Source organism: Lactuca sativa, chromosome 6, assembly GCF_002870075.4.
Source record: "Lactuca sativa cultivar Salinas chromosome 6, Lsat_Salinas_v11, whole genome shotgun sequence".
NCBI classification, from domain to species: Eukaryota; Viridiplantae; Streptophyta; class Magnoliopsida; order Asterales; family Asteraceae; genus Lactuca; species Lactuca sativa.
In genome coordinates, this window is record NC_056628.2 from 19,360,896 (window position 1) to 19,387,791 (window position 26,896).

The 26,896-nt window shown below is 40.2% G+C and overlaps 1 protein-coding gene across 1 annotated transcript; it reads left to right on the top strand.

Annotated features, from left to right (window-relative positions):
• The first annotated feature begins 727 nt into the window (after positions 1 to 727).
• Positions 728 to 2,413, top strand: LOC111906102 (protein SIEVE ELEMENT OCCLUSION B). The gene is made up of 5 exons (XM_023901845.2): positions 728 to 782; positions 893 to 1,337; positions 1,415 to 1,530; positions 1,637 to 1,779; positions 1,853 to 2,413. Exons 1-5 carry the CDS (start codon positions 728 to 730, stop codon positions 2,411 to 2,413), a joined length of 1,320 nt encoding a protein of 439 aa, XP_023757613.2.
• The last annotated feature ends 24,483 nt before the right edge of the window (positions 2,414 to 26,896 follow it).

Below are 26,896 nucleotides of genomic sequence, written 5' to 3' on the forward strand. Positions count from 1 at the left end.
GAATGTATATTAAAAGAATAAAATTAATAGCAATGTACTCTGTATTTTACTGAATTTACCCTTGTTTTTATAAACAAATATGTGGCTTACCTTCAATTTCTCATGTCTAATAATTCTTTCACAGATGAGGAGTAATCTCTCCAATTCAACTTGCATGACGATTTTAAGAAAAAAATTCAGATTTTGGATTCAAATAATTGTTTTTATAAACAACAATATAACTTACCCTAACTTTCTTCAGAGAATTCCATTCTTCAACTCCATGTTTTTGAGTCTCGGCCTAGAATAAACAATAAATAAAGTATTGTAAGAAACTAGTATCAGATTTGATAAAAACTAGAAACAGAAAAACAAGAAGGTTGACAGAGATTAATGTTATGGTAAATAATAATAATAGTATATCACCTCATAAGTAAGAATCACAATCAAAGAATATTACCTCAGTACAGAAGGCATGGACCCATTGACCATCAGTTGACTTCCTAAAAGCATCAGTATTGCCACCACATAAGCAACATTCCGCTACACGAGACGCCTTCTCTGAGTAACTGAAAGATGGGACCCCCTGTTTCTAGAAGATGATGAATCTTCACATAACTCACAAAACCATGGACCTGTAGAATCTTTCAGCAAACCGATTCACTGTATTACCAAAATTGTTCTCCTTTTGGCTACCCTTCTTCACTTTTTCCTCTTTTTTCCCAGAATCCACACTTTCTTTCCCATTATGCCCATGCTTATCAACAATGAAATATTTAATTATTTGCAGCAACAAACACCTGGTTCTTTTGATGATTCCAATGGCTAACATTGGAACTAGAACCCTTGATCGAAGCTTGACAAGCTTATTGAGTTTTTTTAATGATCCAAATGTAACTTTTTTTACTGATAGCTTTCAAGTGCTTAACGGTTACAGATGGACATACGACAGCCCTTGCGTTATTCCACACTGTCGGAAACTTCCATTGGGATGCAAAACTGGTGCTAACTCTAGCAGCTTTTGCTCTCAACTATGGAGAATTCTGGCTTCCGGCTAAAATCTACTCATCAAACCAACTAGAAAAATCTATGGCTATCCTTAAACAAGTTCCAACAATCATTGAGCATACGGCTCCATTAAAACCTCGATTTGAAGCTCTTAAGAAACTAATCCATTCAATTCTGGAACTTACCATATGTATTGTCCAATTCAAGGAGCTTCCATCTATGTACATAACTCCTGATATGCCGACCATGTCATCAGCAATCAATACCATGCTGACAGCTGTCTACTGGAACATCAGAGGCATTATCACTTGTGCTACACAGATTGCTCAATTGACTAGCATGGGCCATGACTAAATAAACTTTAACCCCATTTAGCAAAATAACATTTATAATGAACATAGAGTTATAAGGTTATATGGGATTTATGATATGGGATTTCATCAACAGAGATGCAATCATGGGAACTATCGTCATTGACTTCAAAGATTGATCATATGCATGAGTTTCTCAGGCGACAGTTGGAGAATTGCAATCGTATTGTTGGTACGTATGCTATATATCCATTAACCTAAAAAATATTTGATTACTTATACATATATAGTAAAGGGTATCTTAATTCTTAAATCTTATTGTTGTTTGGTTGATGCAGGAGAAAAGAAAGAAATTGAATTCAGGAGGTCTTTCAAACAGCTGTTTGAAACAAGCCATATGGATAACATGAAAATCCTCAAAATCTTGATTAGTCCAAGGGATGATATACAACCACTCTTCGATGGCAATACAAAGATGAAGGTATACTATCAACACTTTTAATATTTACGATTTTGTTACTTGAGGAGGACATTTACGTCTTTTCCACACACAGGTTAGTCTGGAAGTCCTAAGGAGGAGGAACGTGTTGTTGTTGATATCAGGGCTAGACATGTCTCGTGAGGAGCTTTCGATTCTTGAAGAAATTTACAACGAGTCCCGCATTCACGGATCAAGGACGAATGCTCTTTATGAAGACAGGTGGCATTTTAGAAAAAGGCCTATATTAGTGGTGTTGGATCCACAGGGAAGGGAGTTGAGCCCTATTATGCAACAGATCAAGAAACTTCTAAGCTATGACAAAGATGGATCATGGGCTTTGTTGTGTAGAGGGTCAAAGATTCTGACTAATGGAAATGGAACCACAATGATGCAAACACCATCTGACTTTGATATGTGGAAGAAAGATATTGAAACAAAGGGGTTTGATTTGTCGTTTATGGAGTACCATGATAAGCTTCATGTTGCAGCGAATAATTGTTGTAGATTTGAGTTTCCAGTAGCAGCAAGTAGAGTCCCTGATGGGATGCGGTGCCCTGAGTGTCATCGTGTCATGGAGAAATACATTGCTTTTCTTTGTTGCCATGATCAAGATGGCCCACTTGAACTCGATTGAGAATTATCTACATACAACTATGGAACTACCAATCACAAGGTAATCCTCAGCATCCATAGGAGTTTTGAGAAGAGAATCGCCCCGATTAGGTTTCCTAGCTTTATGCAAACCCTCCAATTTCCACTCCGCTTTCCCGATTCCCAACACAACAGCTCCAGTAGCACTTGGCTTTTGTCGGGCACGGTAGATAGTAGACGAAGACTGATCGACAACCCCATGAGGAATAACATTGCTTAAATCGACCTCAGTCCGCACAAACCGACCCACCGCTCCTTTATCAGGAGGCTTAACCTTTACATCCTTCAGCAAAGAGATGAAAAGGGGTAGAGAGAAGTCGTACCAGGTTTTAGGGTAGAGAGAGAAAGGGTAGAGAGAATTATAGAGAGAGAAAGGGTAAAGAGAAAGCGTTTTTTTGTACCGTGAAGTTTCTTAATCTATTTCTTCAAGTCGGCCTCAAACTTCTCCTTTTGATTGGCATTGTCAGTATCGTATACCTAAAATACAAAATTCAACACGCAAACATGAAACTTCAGCATTCAGATTACACAAAAACAATAACGTCAATAATTCGAAGAAAATTAAAAACATTTACGAAGAGGCCTGGGAGAAAGGATTAGGAGAAGTCGTACCAGGTTTTAGTGTAGAAATCAAACTAGTTTTGATTGTTTCAGAGGATTGGGAGAACCGATCGAGAATTGGAGAGCGTTTTGAATTTTCTTGAAAAAGCCCTAAGTGTGAATGAAGGGAGATACAGAGGAGAGATCGAAGAAGCGAGCACTTCAAAAATTTTGCCCTTTAAAAATGCGCGTTCGATAAAAAAAATATAAAGCGACATTTTTAGAGGACACCCACTTAAAACAAGTGCCCTCCGTGTTTGTATTTTTTTTATTGGACATTAATTTTAAGGCGCGCAAAAATACGCATCCTCTATCCTTCAAATTTTGGAAGGCTGACATTATTTTTAGGGGCACACAAAAATGCATATCGTTAATCAGCGAGTGTCATTGTTCGCGCGTCATTAAAGGGTATTTTTCTTGTAGTGGAAGGAATCCAAGCAACAACAAGGTATGTATTTCTACTAGTTTTTTATGTTTCATATATTCCCCATGCCATGCTAGTTAGGAAATAACCTTGAAAAAGAAATTTGCATGTATATAGAGAAAACATAGATTCAAGGTTATTAGGGTTGCATGTACACTTAGGAAGTGTTAGAATGCTCAAAACCCATCAGTGGTATCAAAGCCTAGGATTGTTTTCTGTATACTTGATGTAAAACTGCTTGAAAATCGAAAATTCTGTTCACTGTCGACTGGACTCGTCGAGTTCATGGGGAGGACTCGCCGAGTCCATGTACAAATTCATCCTACTCGTCGAGTAGGATCATGCACTCGACGAGTAGGTGCGTGTTGGGCAGTCTTTTCGTGTTTTGTTGCTGGAAATGGATTAAAATCATTATCCCAATCTGTTTTGGACTTGTAAAAACTGTTTTTCAAAATGATAATGATTATGTTAACCCATTTTCACATGAATTTTATCAATTTTCAAGAATTATATATGTTAATATGATTCATGAAATTGCTTGGCATGAATTTGTGTTCTTATTAGTTTTAGAAGATCATAGGAATTATGTGTAACCTCCATGTGTGTTTAATTCATAATCTTAATTGTAATGATGGTGTTCATAACTTGTCCTCAAGCTATGGATAACCAAAAGTCACTTCTTTAAATTATGATTAAAGAACTAAAGAGGTTTCATAAAATGAAGAGTCTTCATTTTTATGAACCATTAAAACTCATAAGTTACAAATTGAAGAGACTTGGAATAGTTTCAATTCTTGCCCTCAAGTTTTGGAATTTGAAAAGTCTTACACTCTAATACTTTAATTCCAAATTAAACCTTAGATTTTTAAAAAGTTTAAAAATCAACACTTATACAATTATTATAATTTTATTATATAGATATGTATAAGAATATGTCGTTCTTACCGTTATTAGGCCTCATTCACGAAGCCAGTCTATAAGGGGGGTATAAGGTTGTTGCCTATAAAATGGTGACTTAATGGGTGTCCACTCTCACCCACCGCTTCCTTGGTCGGTGGAGGGTCGTTAGCCGAACGGGTAGGATATGACTTTAAATTCTCATTAAAAGTATAATGAATTATAAAGTAACTATACATTATAAATTCCCAATCTTAGTTACTTTAGGAAAATGTGAATTTGGTGCTAGCCCATAAAATTACACTTTGTACCTTACCAAGTCGTTAGTGGAGTGTGTGTGGTTAACCGGCACACTAGCATGGACTAGTAAGAGTGGAAAAGGGTAAATTGACTTTATTATAGATCGGTGGAGCGTGTGTGGTTAACCGGCACATCGATTAGGTAATATTGTTAAGGGTACCAAGTCAATTTGTATGGTTATTCACACCTTGTTTGTGATCCTCGGCATCCCAGTCACAAACTTGAGAGGGCACATTCGAGATTCAAACATGTCATTGAAAAGTTCAATGTATCTCAAAAGATCTAGGAGTTTCAAAACCAATAAAACCTAATAATAAAATATTTCTCCTTATGGTGGAAATTGATAAATCGTCATTTACCTACCTTCTAATATTTTATAGTGTGGATTACGGCATCCCTCTTCCACCTATAAATAGTTTGTTGGATCCTAGCCTTAATATTTCATTTGGGTGACTTATTAAGGACTCGTAATCTAATGAAACTTATCTTCCTTTTATTCCAGATGTCTTCCAATAACGCTGCTGGCTCAAACCCGACAGGCTCCTTTTCCCTAATGAAATTGTGTGGTAAGGTCATCTTTGATGGATCCAACTTTAATGAGTGGATCAGAAACATCAGGATGATTACCCGCTATGAGGACAAAGAATATGTCCTTCACAAGGAGCTTAAGGTTGTTAATGAAGTCATTGCTACTCCAGAAGAGCTTGCGGAGTTCATTGCACATGAAAAGGATGCCACCAAGGTGTCCTGCATCATGATGGCCACAATGACTCCGGAACTCCAAAAATCTTATGAAGATTTCTAACCCTATGAGATGCACCTAGATCTGATGGAAAGGTACCATCAGAGCGCGCGTCAAGAGAGGTATGAAATCATTTCCTCCATGATAACCGCAAGGATGAAGGATGGTGAACCCATCACCGGTCACTAGCAGAAGATGTAGAGGTTCGTTGACCGGTTGCTAAAGCTTAATGTTGACTTCCCTGAGGAATTGGCGATTGACATCATTCTCCATTCCTTACCTCAAAGTTATGATCAGTTTCATATGACTTATCATATGAACAAGGAGGAAGTCACACTTAGCAAACTTCAAGGACTCTTAAGGACAGCTGAAAATGGCCTTAAGGGTAAAGCGGTTGCTACTTCTACTCCTTTAACAGCCCCTGTTCTTGCAATTGGGCAAGGGAAGGGTAAGAAGAGGAAAAGCCCTTCAAAGGGTACCAAGGGTAAGACTCTTGATGGTTCCTCTTCAAGTGGGACAAAGAAAGCTCCCATTACTCCTTCTTCGAACCCAAAGGAAGCACAATGCTTCTATTGCCAAGATAAGGGACACTTCAAGCGAAGCTGCGCCAAATATCTGCAAGATGTAAAGGATGGGAAGGTTAAACCCATCCATGCAGGTATTTACACAATATTGTCTAACAACTCATCTAATGCTAATTCTTGGGTGCTTGATACAGGGTGTGATATTCATATTTGTACTGATTTGCAGGCACTAAGAAGAAGTGAGCAAGTGGAGCACGGGAAGATAAACTTAGTCATGGGCAACATGAAAGCATCACATGTTACCAAGATAGGAGTTTATTCTTTATTGCTTAATAATGGGTTAATGCTAGATTTGAATAAGTGTTGTTACTCGCCCGAAATGGCGAGAAATATTATTTCTTTTCATGGCTTGTACAAACAAGGTTTTACATTTTCATTTGATAATAAAAATGGTGCTATTAATGTTTATTACAATGATGTATTTTACTTTAAAGCAATACCTTGTGATGGTGTATATGAAGTTGTGAATGTTGTAGACAATTTAGGAAATAATGTGTTGTATATTGATTCTTCTGATAGCTTGGACAAAGCATCCTTGTGGCATTGTCGTCTTGGACATGTTAACAAGAAGCGCATAGGCCAACTCTAAAAGGCTGGAGTCTTGGAATCATTTGACCTCAAGTCAGATGATAGTTGCGAGTCTTGTTTACTTGGAAAAATGACAAAGTCACCCTTCATAGGTACTTGTGATAGGGGTGAAGATTTGTTGGACCTTGTACACACGGATGTGTGTGGCCCTTCAGAGTTGCTACAAGGGATGCTAATCATTATTATGTGACTTTTACTGATGATTACAGTAGATATGGATATATTTACTTAATCAAGCATAAGTCAGAAACCTTTGAAAAGTTCAAAGAGTTTAAGCAGGAAGTTGAGAATCAATTGGGCAGGAACATCAAGATGGTCCGATCCGATCGGGGAGGAGAGTATCTTAGCATTGAGTTCCTTGACCATCTTAAGGAATGTAGGATTGTCTCACAATTGACACCTCCCAGGACACCACAGTTGAATGGTGTAGCTGAGAGGCGCAATCGAAACCTGTTGGATATGGTTCGTTCCATGATGAGTCGAGCTTCGTTACCAATCTCTTTCTGGGGGTATGCCTTAGAGAATGCCGCCCATATCCTTAATCTAGTCCCTACTAAAAAGGTTGCCAAAACACCTCACGAGATGTGGACTGGGAAAGTGCCCAATTTGGACCACATCAAGATTTGGGGTTGTGAAGCTTTTGTGAGGCGTGAGACTCATGACAAGCTTGAGCCCCAAAGCGAGAGGTGTATTTTCATCGGCTACCCACAGAGATCCTTTGGTTACCTCTTCTACAGACCCAGTTACAATGTGGTCTTTGTAGTAAGAAGAGGAGTCTTTCGTGAGAGAGAATTCATAAGCCAAGGGGACAGTGGGAGGCAAATTGTCCTTGAAGAGCTTCAAGAGTCAAGTGGTGAAGGAACCTCAAATGCTGTCAGCCAACCTGAGGAGGAAACTCCTGTTGAGCCGATAAATGAGTCTGTACCTCCAAGACGTTCCACTAGGGTGAGGAACACACCTGAATTTTATTATGGTTGTCACATCACCACTGAAGGTGATACATTTATCAATGATAGTACACTGATAGATTTGGATGAACCTAAGAATTATAAGGAAGCCATGGCAAGCCCTGAGTCTGGGAAATGGAATGAGGCTATGGACAGCAAGATTCAGTCCATGTATGACAATCAAGTTTGGAACTTGGTTGACAATGTACCAAGTCGTAAGACAGTTGGGTGCAAATGGATCTTCAAGAAGAAGACCGACATGGATGGGAAAGCACACACTTATAAAGCGTGACTGGTTGCGAAGGGCTTTACTCAAACTCTGGGAGTTGACTATGATGAGACCTTCTCACCAATAGCTAAGATTAAGTCTATTAGAGTGTTGTTAGCCATAGCTGCATTTCATGACTATGAAATATGGCAAATGGATGTCAAAACCGCTTTCCTTAATGGGAAGTTGGCTGAGGATGTTTACATGGCTCAGCCAGAGGGTTTTGTCGATCCAAAATACCCTAATAGAGTGTGTAATCTTGAAAAATCCATTTATGGATTGAAACAAGCATCTTGCAGGTGGAATCTTTGCTTTGATGAGAAAGTCAAAGAGTTTGGCTTTTCTAGGAGTGAGGATGAGTCTTGTGTGTATGTCAGGGCTAGTGGGAGCATAGTTAGCTTCTTGGTGTTGTATGTGGATGACATACTTCTCATAGGAAACGACATCCCAACTTTGCAGGAGGTTAAGGCCTGGCTTGGGAAGTGTTTTGCTATGAAGGACCTTGGGGAAGCTGCCTATATCCTAGGGATAAAGATATTGAGAGATAGGAGTAAGAGACTAATTGGACTTAGTCAAAGTACTTATGTGGATAAGATGTTGGGCTGAAGATCTGTTTAATATTGCGTCATTGGGCTCGGCTATTATTCCAATTATTTTGTACTCCAGTTTGGGCCTGTCCAACCGAGAGCCTGTTAGGTTTATTATATAAGTATATGCTTGCATGCATAATTAGGTTAATGATCTAGAATACAAGATAGAGAATTACGATAGCATTAATTTTCTTTATCATTCCTGTAAACCTTCTAACCCTCTACAGTTGATGTTCTTGATCGAGCTCTTCTGAGGGTTATTTTATAATCATTCGACACGTTTGATTCATTCTTGAGTTGTTTATCGTTTTCGTGTTCTGCTGTTTAATCTTTATTTACCTATTTAAGATCTAATCGATCTTCAAGATTAAGTTTTAATCTCATCAATTGGTATCAGAGCAGGAGGCTGTGTAATCGATACACTTCTTTTCTATGAAAAAGGTTTCCTTTAGGGTTTTCCGCAATTACTGATATTTATTGAGCCGTCATCTCATTATTGACATATCTTGATATTTATTGTTTTGCCCTAATCTGATTTATTACAAGTCTGATCTTTAAGCAGGTTATTCGATCATTATGGACGAGTCGCAATCGAATCCCATCAATATTTCCAACAGCATTGGATCAACCACGAAGATTCCCATCCTATACACCCATGATTATGAAGTCTGGGCGCATCACTTTGAAGACTATGTTATAGGATCTGAGTATAATGGATACCTCATCTGGGAAGCAATTATTAATGGACCCTTTTCTCACTCTGCAACGTCAAGGATAATTAAAACTCAAAAGGAGTATAATGTGACATCCCCAAAATATCGGCCAGAAAAGACCGATTTCATTTATGCTTTTTAAACATTTTCAGAGTAAATCCATTTGATTTTAAAAGAGATGCGGAATTTGTTCCCAAAAACAAAACATGATAAAATGGATATTTATCAAAACATTTCATATAGAAATATGATTTCATTTCATAATCAAAAGTCGGGATGTCATGTTCCGATATAGATCATAAAGCATAAACGATAACATTACAAGTCGTTCAACAAATATACACATATACAGACTTGTAAACAAAACAACTTGATGATTCGCCCATCTTAAGCTCTTGCGCCACTTCCTGTAATACAAATCAACTGAGTGGGTCAGGCTTGGGAGCCTGGTGAGCATATAGGGTTTTCAAACCCACAATAATTATATTTAATTTTCAACATTTAACAATAAACCCGATTACCCATTCCCGTTATCCTCACCTTACGTTCCTAAAAATAACGTCTATTATAAGGAACTTATTTCAGGATTTTCATTGGGACGGACATTACTGCAGAGGGGCTTCCTCGACAATAAGTGTCCTATAGGCAACCATGTGGGGGATAGAGTACACCGGTGAACACGTCGTTCACAACACCTACAGGTAATGAGCCTGCTAGTGTTCCACAGGACAGTCTAGAATAGTCTGTGGTCGTCATCCATACTCTGCTGAATGACTAGAATAACACCAATAACACCGAGGCCTCTCATCTGTTTATTTCACACCAATTATCTACCCATGTTCTACCCAACATATTAGTAGATAAAAATATACATTTTTATAGATTGTTTAAAAACCTGTATAACATGTTTTAATCAATACATATTCCACATAACAGATGAGGCATACACACATAACACGTATTTCATAGAGAATATACATTCACACATATAACCACAAAACATATACACGTAGCACGTATTTTATATTAAATACTTCATAATATTGCGCTGGAGAGAAAATAACTACACACTCACTTGATCAGAAGATGATTCGACAGCACTACGGCTTATAGAAGTAGCGTCTCTCCGTAGATCTGGAAGATCTTCACAAAAACCGGCTCCTCGCGGGCAAGGCTTCGGCTCGGGAATAACGCTCTTCGGGATTCTCGGGGCTTCGGATCTCGCTTCGGGGCTCGGGAATAATACCGGGGCTTCGGGGTACAAACGGCACCAAAACGAGGCAAAAGATGAGAGAAGATGAAGAATTTGTAAAAGAAAACTCGGCTGCTTCGGACCTCCTTTTATAGGTGCTGAACCCTCGCACGTACGCGGGGCGTACGCCTCGGTGGTCGTCAGCGCTTGCGTCACCGGGCCCTCTACGTCATCGCTTACGACTCACTACTCCGCAGAACTCGAGTGCCCTACGCTGTACGCGGGGCGTACAGCAGTGCGCGCTGCGTACTTCGGATAGACCGCCTCTCCTTCTCTTCGGATAATATCGGAGTTAAATTAAAATAAATATTAAATATTTATTAAAACTTCAAAAATTCATATCTCCTTCATACGAACTCCGTTTTCGACGTTCTTTATATCCACGCGAAGGTGAGACTACGCTCTACAACTTTCGTTTAGACTTCGTCGGCTAATTTTGACTTTTATTTATTAATTATTTTTTAGAAGGCTCGGACAGGAAAACTTCATTATAAAATCATAACTTCTTCGTCCGATGTCCGTTCTCGCCTAACTTTTCATCGTTTCTCTACTAACAACGAGATCTTCGATTCTCATTTAGATTGTTTCGGCTAAAAACCGCTCGATCTCAAATCGAGTATTCGGGCTGCATACCGCTAAGTCGAAACTTAGAAAAATCATAACTTCTTGATACGAAGTCAGATTTGGGCGTTCCTTATATCTCCGAAATCCTTGTTTCAACCACTACAACTTTATGCAAAGATATCGGGCTTATCTCACACTTTAATTTTGATGCTTATTTTATTATTAATTTAATTACATCGCATAATTAAGCAAATAAACACATAACTCACATAATACACAAATTCACAAATAATACATTTTTATTATTTCAAATTGGGGTTACAAAGGTTAACCTAGACTATTACATTGCTAAAAATGGCAAGCCCAGAAACACGGGCGTTACAATTCTCTCCACCTTAGAATGATTCCGTCCCCGGAATCACACACCAGCAAACAAATGCGGATAGCGACTCATCATGTCACTCTCCGTCTCCCAGGTGAGATTCAGCCCATTCGTGTGTTTCCATTGGACAAGCACTAACTCAACCATCTTACGTCGCAATTTCTTAGTCTTTCGGTCAACGATTGCCTCCGGTTCCTCAATCAACCTTTTGTTCTCATCGATCCTCAACTCCGAAAGTGGAATTATGTCGGGAACTTCTCCCATGAACTTCCTCAAGTAACACACATGAAAAGTGTTATGAATTCCATTCAGTTCTTCTGGTAGTTCGAGCTTGTAAGCTTGGTTCCCAATCCTCTGAAGAACTTTAAACGGTCCAATAAACCTTGGACTTAACTTTCCCCTTTTACCAAATCTTATAAGTCCCTTCCACGGCGAGACTTTAAGTAAAACCGAATCTCCAACTTCAAAAGTCATCGGTCTTTGCTTTTTGTCAGCATAACTCTTTTGACGGTCCTGAGCTGCTAACATTCTTTCCCTAATTATTTTCAACTTTTCTGCAGTTTGATGGACTATCTCCGGCCCCATAAACTGCTTTTCCCCAGCCTCAAGCCAACAAGACGGCGTACGACACTTCTGTCCATACAATGCTTGATAAGGTGCCATCTTTATGCTCGAGTGAAAACTATTATTATAGGAAAATTCTACCAAAGGTAAATGTTCATCCCAATTACCTAGGAATTCCAAGGTACACGCTCTCAGCATATCTTCAAGTGTTTGTATCGTTCTTTCACTCTGACCATCAGTCTGCGGATGGTAAGCTGTACTTAAACACAACTTGGTACCCAATTCCTCTTGTAGACTTTTCCAAAATCGTGAGGTGAAACGACTATCACGATCCGACACAATTGTTAACGGAACACCGTGAAGCCTCACAATTTCCTTCACGTAAGAATTCGCAAGCTTTTCCATAGTCCATTTCTCGTTGGCTGCTATGAAATGCGCACTCTTAGTGAATCGATCAACGACCACCCAAATCATGTCGTGACCACTTTTTGTTCTGGGTAGTTTAGTGGCGAAATCCATAGCAATGTCTTCCCACTTACCCATAGGCACAGGTAATGGTTCTAAACTCCCGTATGCTTTCTAATGTTGTGCCTTGACTCTTGCACAAGTCACACACTCGGCCACATACTTCGCGATGTCGAGCTTCATCGTCGGCCACCAATAATAGGGTTTCAGGTCCCTATACATTTTTGTGCTACCGGGATGAATCGAGTACATGGTTTTGTGAGCTTCTTCCATCAGAAGATCTCTGACTCCTCCTGTCTTAGGTATCCAAATCCGATCTTGGAACACCTTCAGTCCGTGACTGTTTACACCGAACACCAACGTTTTGCCCAAACGTTCCTCCTTTCGGTCATCTTTCTCAGAAGCTTCGCTTTGAGCTTTCTTTATACTTTCCAAAATAGTCGAGACAACTTCAATCCTCAACGCTCTTGGCCTTTTCTTTTCAAGATTGACCTTTCGACTGAGAGCATCAGCAACAATATTGGCCTTACCGGGGTGGTAAAGTATCTCACAGTCGTAGTCTTTAAGTAATTCCAGCCAGCGTCGTTGCCTCATATTCAATTCTTTCTGACTAAAGAGATATTGGAGACTCTTATGATCAGTGAAAAGTTTGCACTTTGTGCCATAGAGGTAATGCCTCCATATTTTCAGTGCGAAAACTACCGCTGCCAACTCCAAATCATGAGTCGGGTAGTTCTTTTCGTGCTCTTTCAGCTGTCGAGACGCATATGCGATCACCTTATCCCTTTGGGTCAAAACGCAACCCAATCCAACCCCAGACGCATCGCTATAAACAGCGAAGTCTTCAACCCCATCGGGTAGAGAAAGTATCGGTGCCTCGCATAGTTTCTTCTTTAGTCTCTCGAATGCTTCTTTATGCTTATCATTCCAAGCATAAGTAGCTCCTTTGTGGGTCAAAGCTGTTAATGGACTAGCGATCGAAGAAAAGCCTTGGATAAACCTTCGGTAATATCTGCCTAATCCCAAAAAGCTTCGGATCTCCGTGGGACTTTTCGGTTGTTCCCACTTCATCACAGCTTCGATCTTCGCTGGATCAACCATTATCCCTTCTTGGTTGACCACGTGACCCAAAAATTGGACTTCTCGAATCCAAAAATCACATTTGGAGAACTTCGCATACAGCTTCTCCTTCTTCAAGACTTCTAACACTTCTTGTAAGTGTCTGCCATGCTCCTCTTGGCTTTTTGAATAAATCAGAATGTCATCTATGAACACTATCACAGATTTATCAAGGAACGGGTTACAAACCCTGTTCATTAAATCCATGAATGCTGCTGGAGCATTGGTTAGTCCAAACGACATAACCAAGAACTCATAGTGTCCATATCGCGTTCTGAATGCGGTCTTCTCTATATCCTGCTCCCTTACTTTCAGCTGGTGATATCCTGACCTCAGGTCGATCTTTGAAAAATAACTGGAACCTTGTAGTTGATCGAATAGGTCATCAATCCTCGGCAACGGATATCTATTCTTTATTGTTGCCTTATTCAGCTCTCGGTAATCAATGCACATCCTCATGCTTCCATCTTTCTTCTTTACGAATAACACCGGAGCTCCCCAGGGTGATGAACTAGGTCTTATGAAACCTTTGTCCAATAACTCCTGAAGTTGCATCATTAGCTCCTTCATCTCCGTCGGTGCTAATCGATAAGGTGCTTTTGCAATTGGCATTGTTCCGGGCAACAAGTCAATACGAAATTCTACTTGTCGATCGGGCGGTAATCCAGGAAGATCTTCGGGAAATACTTCCGGATAATCACACACAACAGGAATATTTTGCATCACCTTCTTTTCCTTCTTAGCGTCGATCACGAATGCTAAGTATGATGTACACCCCTTGGTCAAACATTTTCTGGCTTTCATTAGAGAAATGATTCCAGAGTTTACTCTGCGTTTATCTCCATACACCATAAACGATTCCTTCCCAGGCGGGTTCACTTTCACTATTTTCTTCTTGCATAAAATTTCGGCATCATTGGCGCTAAGCCAATCCATTCCCAAAACGATGTCGAAACCGTTAAGTTCGATAGGCAATAATTCCTCGTGGAACTTATTTCCATTCAGATCAATTAAGATGTTTTTCATACGATGGCTAACAGGTACAAACTTGCCACTAGCAACTTCGACTAATAAAGCATTATCTAGTCTATCAACAGGCAAGGCTAGTTTTCTACCAAATTCATGCGATATAAAGGAGTAGTTGGCTCCAGAATCAAATAAAATTTGGGCAGGCAATTTGTTAACGAGAAAGGTACCTGAAGCGACATCAGCTTCATCTTTAGCAGCTTCCAGTGTCATCTGGAATGCTCTCGCCTTTGGCTTTGGCGGAATGTTGGGTCTTGCCGCTTCTTTCTTTTTCGGACAATCCCTTGAGATGTGCCCCTCCTCACCACAACCATAACAAACATTCTTGGTGAAGGTGCAGTCATTGGCATAATGCCCTAGCTTTCCACATTTGAAGCATGTGGTTTCCCCGCCACACTTCCCATAATGCTTCTTCTTGCACTTGTCACACCATTTCGCTTCTACCTTTCCTCCACTTCCCCTCGAACTAGACTTCGAGAATTTACTTTTCTTGCTGGACCCTGAAAATCCATCGATTTTCCTTTTCTCGCCAACCTCTGACCTTTCCAGACCCTTTTCCCTGATCTGGGTCTCAACATTTCTAGCAGCCCAGATGGCGGCTTTCAATGTGGTTGCTAGCTTAACCATTGGACCATAGTCCGCTGGTAGTCCAAGGGCAAACTTGTTGACCTTAGAGAGTTCTGTAGGCACCAAATATGGGATAAACTTCATCTTTTCTGTGAAACTTGCAGCGTATTCAGTAACGCTCAATTTCCCTTTCTTCAGATTCTGAAACTCATTACTGATTTCCAGAAGGTCCTGCTCGGAGCAGTATTGCATTTTTAGTTGTTCCACAAAGTCTTCCCAAGACATTTTGCTTGCTTCTCCCTTGGGCATAAAGTCAGCTAACAGCTTCCACCAACTCAACACCCCAGATTTTAGCAGAGGGATCGCAAGAGCGGTCTTCTGCCTGTTGCTGCATTCGCAACTTTCAAACATAGTCTCCATTTCGGAGACCCAGTCCATAACTTGCACTGGCGTCGGGCTTCCGGATAGACATGGTGGTTTGGATGCCATGAAATCCTTATACTTGCACCCACGACCATCATTTCCTCCATACTGGTTATTGCGTCTAACCACTGGTTCTTCGTCTTGACCAATGATTCCACTAAAGTTTTCTCCTTCAGATTGCCCTCCATTCTCCTCGGGCTCTTCCGCTTGAATTGACGGTTCTTCACGATTCTGCCTAAGCAGGCGTCTTGTTTCTTCCATCTGACGATCCAACATCATTTGAATCATCATTTGTACACCAGCCATTTTTATCGGCTCGGGTGCATCAGCTACAACAGGTACTTGTTGAATTACAGGCGGTTGATTCCTGTTTTCATCAGCATTTCCAACTCCGCTTCTTGTTCTCACCATTTTTGATCTACACACCGAATAATTTCACCTTATTACTCCAAATGATTACATGCTAGTTCTAATATCGTATACATACGCTTAGAATCCTAAACACATAAACCTTCAGATCCGGTTGGCAACAAACCGTAGATCCGAACAAACAATATCATATATGGCAACATATAACATTTAGCACATAAAAGCATTTTAGGCAACCTTCCTAAAATAAACTAGTGCTCGTGTCTAAAATTTATCAGACACACATCTCACAATCTCCACTTAGCATACTAAGTTTAAGTCTAGAAATCCTACAAATTCCTAGTTCGCTTAAACTAATGCTCTGATACCAACTGTGACATCCCCAAAATCTCGGCCAGAAAAGACCGATTTCATTTATGCTTTTTAAAAATTTTCAGAGTAAATCCGTTTGATTTTAAAAGAGATGTGGAATTTGTTCCCAAAAACAAAACATGATAAAATGGATATTTATCAAAACATTTCATATAGAAATATGATTTCATTTCATAATCAAAAGTCGGGATGTCATGTTCCGATATAGATCATAAAGCATAAACGATAACATTACAAGTCGTTCAACAAATATACACATATACAGACTTGTAAACAAAACAACTTGATGATTCGCCCATCTTAAGCTCTTGCGCCACTTCCTGTAATACAAATCAACTGAGTGGGTCAGGCTTGGGAGCCTGGTGAGCATATAGGGTTTTCAAACCCACAATAATTATATTTAATTTTCAACATTTAACAATAAACCCGATTACCCATTCCCGTTATCCTCACCTTACGTTCCTAAAAATAACGTCTACTATCAGGAACTTATTTCAGGATTTTCATCGGGACGGACATTACTGCAGAGGGGCTTCCTCGACAATAAGTGTCCTATAGGCAACCATGTGGGGGATAGAGTACACCGGTGAACACGTCATTCACAACACCTACAGGTAATGAGCCTGCTAGTGTTCCACAGGACAGTCTAGAATAGTCTGTGGTCGTCATCCATACTCTGCTGAATGACTAGAATAACACCAATAACACCGAGGCCTCTCATCTGTTTATTTCACACCAATTATCTACCCATGTTCTACCCAACATATTAGTAGATAAAAATATACATTTTTATACATTGTTTAAAAACCTGTATAACATGTTTTAATCAATACATATTCCACATAACAGATGAGGCATACACACATAACACGTATTTCATAGAGAATATACATTCACACATATAACCACAAAACATATACACGTAGCACGTATTTTATATTAAATACTTCATAATATTGCGTTGGAGAGAAAATAACTACACACTCACTTGATCAGAAGATGATTCGACAGCACTACGGCTTATAGAAGTAGCGTCTCTCCGTAGATCTGGAAGATCTTCACAAAAACCGGCTCCTCGCGGGCAGGGCTTCGGCTCGGGAATAACGCTCTTCGGGATTCTCGGGGCTTCAGATCTCGCTTCGGGGCTCGGGAATAATACCGGGGCTTCGGGGTACAAACGGCACGCAAAACGAGGCAAAAGATGAGAGAAGATGAAGAATTTGTAAAAGAAAACTCGGCTGCTTCGGACCTCCTTTTATAGGTGCTGAACCCTCGCACGTACGCGGGGCGTACGAGGCTACGCGGGGCGTACGCCTCGGTGGTCGTCAGTGCTTGCGTCACCGGGCCCTCTACGTCATCGCTTACGACTCACTACTCCGCAGAACTCGAGTGCCCTACGCTGTACGCGGGGCGTACAGCAGTACGCGCTGCGTACTTCGGATAGACCGCCTCTCCTTCTCTTCGGATAATATCGGAGTTAAATTAAAATAAATATTAAATATTTATTAAAACTTCAAAAATTCATATCTCCTTCATACGAACTCCGTTTTCGACGTTATTTATATCCACGCGAAGGTGAGACTACGCTCTACAACTTTCGTTTAGACTCCGTCGGCTAATTTTGACTTTTATTTATTAATTATTTTTTAGAAGGCTCGGACAGGAAAACTTCGTTATAAAATCATAACTTCTTTCGTCCGATGTCCGTTCTCGCCTAACTTTTCATCGTTTCTCTACTAACAACGAGATCTTCGATTCTCATTTAGATTGTTTCGGCTAAAAACCGCTCGATCTCAAATCGAGTATTCGGGCTGCATACCGCTAAGTCGAAACTTAGAAAAATCATAACTTCTTCATACGAAGTCAGATTTGGGCGTTCCTTATATCTCCGGAATCCTTGTTTCAACCACTACAACTTTATGCAAAGATATCGGGCTTATGTCACACTTTAATTTTGACGCTTATTTTAATCTTAATTTAATTACATCGCATAATTAAGCAAATAAACACATAACTCACATAATACACAAATTCACAAATAATACATTTTTATTATTTCAAATTGGGGTTACAAAGGTTAACCTAGACTATTACATTGCTAAAAATGGCAAGCCCAGAAACACGGGCGTTACATATAATGATCTACTGAAGGATGTTAAAGATATTGCGCAAGATGAAAAGGATAAATTCCAGTGCAATATCAAGGCGTTAAGATTGATCAGATTCGCCCTTCAGTCCGACACTTTTAGGTTAGTAAGTTCATGCATGATGGCAAAGGAAGTTTGGGATAGACTTCGTGAACTATACTCTACAGATGAGGATCTTGAACACTCTATCCAAACCTTGCTCTTATCTGAGTTTGGAGATTTCAGGCAAGGAGCCGAAGAAACTGTGACTCAAACGTTCGAGCGCTTCAATCATCTTCTCAGCAAGATGATCAAACATGACATAGAAAGAAAGCTTATCAAGCAGAAGGTTACGTTCTTAAACGGTCTAAGATCAGAGTGGAGAGCAGTGGTGTCTACAGTTAAAGCCCATGAGCAGTTTAAATCATATTCTTTGGCGAAACTGGTGGGTATTCTCAAGTCTCAGGAGAAAATTGTGCTGCAGGAAAAGAATGTTGTCTCAAGCCTAGGTTCGCTGGCCCTCCTATCAAAAAGTAAAGCTGTGATGGAGGACGAAGACCTCAACTTGGAGGAGTATGACCTCACGGCTGAGGATTATGCTATGATGGTATCTAACCCCAAGAGGTTCATTAAGAAGAGATTCCCCAGCAACAAAAACCGAAACTGGCAGGGGAGTTATAGTTCAGAAAAGGTTAAAGATGAACCGAAGGTTGATGAGTCTAAGAAGGAACCGAAGGCAGAGGGTGATTCTGGAGTAAGCTGTTACTACTGTGGAGGCAAAAACCACTATGCTAAGGATTGTGTCCTCAAAAAGATGGCTGAAAAGGATGAGGAAAAGGATGAGGAAGCTTTGCTGCAGAAAAAGCTTGATGAGATGAGGAAGAAGAAATCTACCGCTAACCCTTCTATGAATGCTCTAATTGTGCAGGGTTCGGTTGTTGATGACGAGTTCGGTGGCGTGGAAGTCTGGTCAACCGATTCTGAAGACGATGAAGTGAGGAAGCCTTCTCATGGAAAGGCTTGTGTGGCAAAAGAGGAGAGCAGTGGAGGAAGGTGCTTGATGGTGTCCGAAGTATCTCAGATGAGGGGATACAACACTGATGGTGGAAGCAATGAACCGAAGGAGCAGCAGGATATGTGCTTTACAGCCAAACCACTCAGCGTGCAGTTCAACGAACTCGATGAACTGATCAAGAAGGTACAATCGGTTTTTGTTTCATTTAAAGTACCACAATGCTCATATGAAAAAGAACTAAAAAGTGTTAATTCTCGGATCTCTCATCTAGATAGTAGTTTAACTCAAAATCGAGTCACCAATTCTAACCTAACTGATCAATTAAGCAGGGTGTCTTCGAAGAGTGAGGAACGGCGCATGTGGATCGAGCTGAAGGAGTCAGAATTAGTTAAAACAAAAGATGAAAACATTTATTTACAAAGAGACAATTTAAAGTTGTTGAAACAACGAAATGTTTTTTGTTTAATTGCCAAACGTCTTTACACTAATATTACTCAGCTCCACTTGGATTGTGAAATAGGACAAAAGATTCATCGCATGATTTTTCCCTTCCTTGAGTTTAAGGAGGATGAAATTGATGCTGAAGCTTATAATTGTGAGAGTGTGATATCATCTGATGACGTCAATCCGACCTATATGTATGGACTGGACAAAATAGAATCTTTCATTAAATCCAAGGACCATAAGGACATGCTTAAAAACCTTTTGGATGAAAATGATAGACTTAAACTGAGAACCGAAACCATACAAAAATTTGACTCTTTAAACGCCAACTTGAGCTCAGAAAACAAAATTGATGTTGAAAATGCATCTGAGCTTAATGAGGATGACAATACGAGTGAAATTTCTGTAGAGGACACGGTTGACTGCTCAGAATTTGTGAAAAGCGAACCTAAAAACCACAAGAATCTAATTTCAGAAAATTCAGTGGAGTTCGCTCGATTGTCCCAACAAAAGTCCCCGATCTTAGCAGAGAAAGCAGTAGTATATCAAAAGGTCAGGACAACTCCAAATCAAGTGTACAAGGTCACAGGAGTAACCGAACATCAGACTGCTGAACTCACAGCAATTGTAAACGAAGACAATGCTGATGGCTGCGATGAGTTCTTCTGGTCAGCTCCAATCGATAATGCTGATGAAACGGTAGGGTTATCTGAAAGGACCTCATGGAAAAGTAAAGGACGATACGTACCAGAACCCTTGAACAAGCCAGACAATTTCGATGTGCCAAGTACCAGTGGTACGAAAGACATTCCTCAAGAGAATGGAAGTTCGGTAAAAGAAGACATTCCCTCTAGTTCCTCAGTTCATAGTGAATCTTCCACAATTCAAAGTGAACCAGCCAAAGAGAAACCAAAAATGAAAGCCAATATCCATCATCAACCGAAGCAGATGAGGAATCAGAAACGTCAAAGGAACCAGAGATACAGGAAGAATCTCTCTGAAAGGAAACAATTCTGGCAATCCCAGAACACATATTTCTCACATCAAGACAAGAATCTAAAGTTTGAGAATAACCCTGTTAAAAGGCACGAGAGCCAAAACAACCGAAAGCCAAGGTTCGGTTCGGAAAAGAATACCAACCGAAAGCAAAGGTTCGGTTCAGAGGATGACTCCAACCGAAAGCAAAGGTTCGGTTCAGAGGATGACTCCAACCGAAAGCAAAGGTTCGGTTCCGAAATCAAAAGAGATCAAAACTCTAAGGTCAGTCCCACCAATGATCAAAAGCAAAAGGGTCACCTAGAGTCTCCAGCCAAGAAGTCATCTCATTCAAAGCCCTCTCCTTCTCACTCATCTAAATCTTTTAATTCTCCCAATTCATCTTCATCTCACTCAAAAGTTCATTCAGTTCGTTCTCAAAAATCTCATTCGTCAGCTGAACAAAAAGGCAAACAGAAGGTTCCTGCATCCAAACCAGAGTCTAAACCGAACGCACCTAATCCTAATAAAATCAAAGTTTTTACCATCAAAAAGAAAGATGAAACAACTCTAATAAAACGAACATATCTTGTTGACATCTCTCTTACTATTCCTGTACCTGTGAAAGGCTCACGAGGACCCAAGAAACTTTGGGTTCCTAAATCTGCTTAATTTTTGCAGGTTATAAGTGACGAGCAGTTTGACGAAGAATGGTACATCGATAGTGGCTGCTCGCGTCACATGATAGGGAGGAAAGAAGAACTCAGGGAATACAGGTCTCTTGCAAATGGTGGCAACGTCAAGTTTGGAAATAACTCCTTCGGCACCATAAAGGGATACGGAATGATTACCAATGGTGATTTCACTATAAGGAAGGTGGCATACGTGGAAGGACTACAACACAACCTCATCAGTGTATCTCAGCTTGTTGGAGGTACAGGTCTCAAAGTCTCATTCGACGATGAAGGTTCTGAAATTATTGAGAAGAAGACGAAGAAAGTTATTCTCAAATCAGAGCGCAAGGGTGAAATGTTTCCTCTAAACCTCAAACCCATCAAAGGAAACCCAGCTATCTGCCTGTTATCAAAAGCACAATCTGACGAAAGCTAGTTGTCGCACTGAAGACTCTCTTATCTCAACTTTAAAGATATCAACAAACTTGTCACAGGAGGTCATGTTCGAGGTCTTCCTTTACTCAAGTTCGATAGAGATCATTTGTGTGCTGCATGCGAAATGGAGAAGCAGAGTCGTCAAAGTCATCCATCTATAATTAACACGAAAGTTGTTGAACCACTTGAATTACTTCATATTGATTTATGTGGTCCATCATCTATCGAAAGTATCGGTGGTAGCAAGTATATTCTTGTTATTGTTGATGACTTTTCGCGGTTTAGGGTGTTCTTTCTAAAGCTCAAATCTGAAGCGACTCATAAGCTGAAATTGTTCATCAAGCAGATTGAAGTACAGCTCAAGAAGGTCGTTCGCAACATCAGGAGCGACAATGGTCTGGAATTCAAAAACAGAGAATTTGAAGAATTTCTGGCAGAAAAGGGAATAAGTCACAATTTCTCAGCTCCCTACATACCTCAACAGAACGGAATTGTCGAAAGACGAAACCGATCTCTGTGTGAAGCTACCCGAACAATGCTAAGTTTCGCTTCCTTACCTCTTTACTTTTGGGCTGATGCTATTTCTGCTGCTTGTTTTACACAGAACAGGTCATATCTCAACAAGCGATTCACGCTCACACCTTATGAGATTCTCAACAACAGGAAGCCCAATGTGAAATTTTTCCACGTGTTCGGTTCACGGTGTTTCATCTTCAACTCTAAGGAACACCGCAACAAGTTCGACGTCAAAGCCGACGAGGGAATCTTTCTGGGCTACTCTCTCACTTCCAAAGCATACAGTGTTCTGAACAAACGTTTGAGAAAAATCGAAGAGACTTATTACGTGACTTTCGACGATAGCTATGTCAAAAAGCTACAGGCCAAAGAAGACACAGCTGGGGAAATCTTTCCACAAACTGGCCAAGTCACAGTCTCGATTGCTAATCTATTCGAAAAGTTTATGGAGCTATTTGACGAACCAGAGAAAGCTACTCTCTCAGAAGCAGGCGCAGCAGACAACAAGGTAGACCATATGAAGCAAATTGTCGAAGAAGCTGCCAGGAGAATGAACGAAGGAGGATCGAATTCTGACGAACCTCCATCAAACGATGCTTCAGTCGAGGGGGAGGATCAACCGTTATCAACTCAGCCGACCTCACATATTGAGGGGGAGCCAAGCTCTCCAACTGCTACCGAAAGTACTTCTCCAACCGAAAGTGCTTCACCATCTGAAGGTGCATCAACGCCTGAATATCCCGCACCACAAGAAACCTCTGAACCTCAAGTCTCTCAAAGTACTCCTGAAAAAGTTCATCCATCGAGGGGGAGCAAGCTGATATGCCATTCGACTACGAAAGCCAATCCGAGCCAGAAGAAATGATCAATGCTGAACTGGACCCAACCTTTGATCCAAACTACCCTCCTCTTACCAAATGGACCAGAGATCATCCTATCTCTCAAGTTGTTGGTGATGTCTCTGAAAAGGTTCTGACCCGATCACAACTCAAGGCAAAATAGACATCCTTATTTTCCAAAGTTGAATTTTGCATGTATAACTCATTCGTATCAAAAGTTGAACCAAAGACAATTAACACTGCTCTTGATCACTCCGATTGGGTTCAAGCGATGCAAGACGAACTGAACGAATTTGAAAGGAACAAAGTCTGGCGCCTCATTCCAACTCCTCCAGATGCCTCGGTTGTTGGTCTCAAATGGGTCTTTAGGAACAAAATGGACAAGGAAGGTAACGTTATAAGGAACAAAGCTCGTCTGGTCGTAAAAGGATATTGTCAAGAGGAAGGGATTGATTATGAAGAGACTTTCGCTCCTGTAGCTAGGCTGGAATCTGTAAGAATATTCCTTGCCTATGCTGCTCACAAAAACTTTGAAGTTTTCCAAATGGACGTCAAGTGTGCATTTCTTAATGGAGAACTCGAAGAAACAGTGTACGTGGAGCAACCTCCTGGTTTCATGAATGAAAAGTATCCCCATCATTGCTATATTCTAGATAAAGCCGTGTATGGACTCAAACAAGCTCCGAGAGCCTGGTATGAAACGCTAACTAAATTCTTAAAGATGTCTAAATTCAAACAAGGTTCAGTTGACCCAACCTTCTTTCGCAAAAAGGAAGGTAACCACCTTATGATAGTTCAAATTTATGTCGATGATATCATCTTTGGCTCAACGAATCCCAGCCTAACAGCTGAATTCAGAAAGCTGATGGAGACTAAATTTGAAATGAGCTCAATGGGTCCTATTAACTTTTTCCTTGGTTTAAATATTAGACAGGGACCCGAAGGCATCTTTATCAATCAGGAAGCTTACACGAAGACTCTCCTAGCAAAGTTTGATATGATGGGAGACTCCAAAGTCAAAGTCCCTATGGCATTCGGCACCAAGCTCACTCCATCCCTAGACAAACCGGCTGTTGATATCATGCTCTATCGTCAAATGATAGGCTCACTGATGTATCTTACTGCTAGCAGGCCTGACATCATGTTTTCTGTGTGTTACTGTGCCAGATTTCAGGCAAACCCACGCGAACCTCACATGCTTGCAGTGAAGAACATCCTACGATATCTCAAGCGAACCGCTTCCTTAGGTCTATGGTATCCTTCCAACTCAAGCTTCTTCGTTCAAGCCTACTCAGATGCAGACCTTGGAGGATGTGGACTCGACAGAAAAAGCACCACTGGCGGCTGTCAATTCCTTGACGGGAAGTTGGTTAGCTGGCAATCAAAGAAACAAACGTGCGTGTCGTTGTCTACTGCCGAAGCTGAATACATAGCCGCTACATCCTGCACCTCTCAAGTGATTTGGATACAGAGTCAACTTCGAGACTATGGACTCAATATGAAGAAGATCCCACTATATTGTGACTCTGAAAGTGCAATTAGGATCTTTCATAACCCAGTGCACCACTCTAAAACCAAACACATAGCACTGAGGTATCACTTCATCAAAGATCATGTGGAAGATGGAAACGTAGAAGTACACTTTGTTCGAACCACTGATCAACTGGCTGACGTCTTTACCAAAGCTCTTCCTGAAGCATCATTCAACAGAATTTTACAAGGGCTAGGTATGATGGAATTAGAGTCAGTACCTCAATCTACCTCTCAACCTCAAACGTAAGAAGCGAACTTGACCGAACGTACAGGTTCAGTTAAATTATCTGACTCGCTCATCACTACAAAGGTAGATTTCTTGGTTGTAAATTTCTTGTACAAAGTTGTTTATCTTATTGTCAAAAGTATTTTCTTATTGCAAACCTAAAGTCTTCGGTTTCTCAAAATTTTCCAAAACCGAAACCTACCGAAGGTTCGGGTTCGGTTTCTCAAAATTTTCCAAAACCGAAACCTACCGAAGGTTCGGGTTCGGTTTTTAAAAATTTTCTTAAACCGAACCCAACCGAACGCTCGGGTTCGGTTTTTCCAAATTTTCTTAAACCGAAACCAACCGAACGCTCGAGTTTGGTTTTTCAAAATTTTCTAAAACCGAAACCAATCGAACGCTCGGGTTCGGTTTTTCAAAATTTCCCAAAACCGAAACCAACTGAACGCTCGGGTTCGGTTTTTCAAACTTTTCTCAACCGAAACCAACCGAACGCTCGGGTTCGGTTACCAAATTTTTCCAAAGTTTTTTTTACTCTTTCTAAGTCTTATTTTTTTTCTTGCTTAAATTTTTTTTATTTCTTTATTTTCTTTTCATTTTTTTTATAAATCAAAAACTCCAAAAATATTTTTTTTTCATTTTCTTTGTGTGTTTGTTCGTCTATGGGGATAAAAATTGCTGGATTAGTTAAGTGTCCCTAGAAGCATGCTGATGTATGTGTCCCAAGCCTCATAAGATTCTGAATAATAGCCTTAATGACCTGGTATAAACAAACCTTATCTTCCCAATTAGGCTACCACATTTATTCTAATCGTGAGCTACCTCACTCTCTTCTCACATGAGATAAGAGTTTTCTGCTTGGTCCTTTTTGCAGCTGAGGTACTTTATTTTCTTACACCATCTCCATTACATTTCTCCATTACATTCGTTTCATCAACGTAACCTTTGAGACTCTCAGAAATTACCACTGAGGTTTATGGTTACACAACAACTGTGTTTATGATCTTAGTTTCGTGCCACTACGAGCTGAGTGAAACCCAAAATTCAACACCAAATCTGAATTGACGGTGAACAATTAATTTGCTCAAGTTTTCACCAAAGAATTGACGGATGTACCTTCATGAAATCTCAAATTTTATTTTGTGTGATTCCTATGAAATTGTTAAACACCATAACATTTCTTCCCTTGGGATCCAGTTTTTAATTTTGTTTCGAGATTTTATATTTTCCAAGCCAATTTAAAATTAATTCCTACCTACTTGTTCAACAGACTACGCCGGTCTCACAAGTACTTTGATCACTTTCTTTCTTATTTCAAGATTAGAATTGTTGCATCAAAGCGAAAGCCACCCTTAAATAGCCTAATTAAAAAAAGCCTTTCAACATTTATTAATAAGTGTTTGATCGTAATTCAACGGGAATCCACATTAACACTTTAAGGTCTCTCTTGACCTTGAAGGAAGAGATTCGTGCCCGGGATCATTTGTTTCGTGTCACTATTGACATCACATTTATTCCTACAAAGAGTTGCTTTATTTCTTTTCTTTTTACACTCTTAGCACGAAAATCCTTGATTTTCCAAAAATCTGGTACTAATAATTTCAGGCTGTTTTATTGCATTGGTGGTTAATTATTAAGACGTGATCAACAATCATCCACGTGGTCAATTTATTCAAAAGATAAGACGAAGGGTTGCTGACTCAGGCGGGAAATAAACGGATTGAATTTCAAACGGCGGTAAAAAGGGACGCGTGTGAATTTTAAACGCCCATTCTTTTATTGACATAATGGACGCGTGTGCGAAGTTCAAGCGATTCCTCTCTGGCACTCTCTGTCGCGTGAGGATTTGAAACGGTTTGTTCTGAAACGGCGCTTGTTGGGCGGCGTGTTCCTAGGAATCTGACACTCTCTCTCCTAAGTGATCATC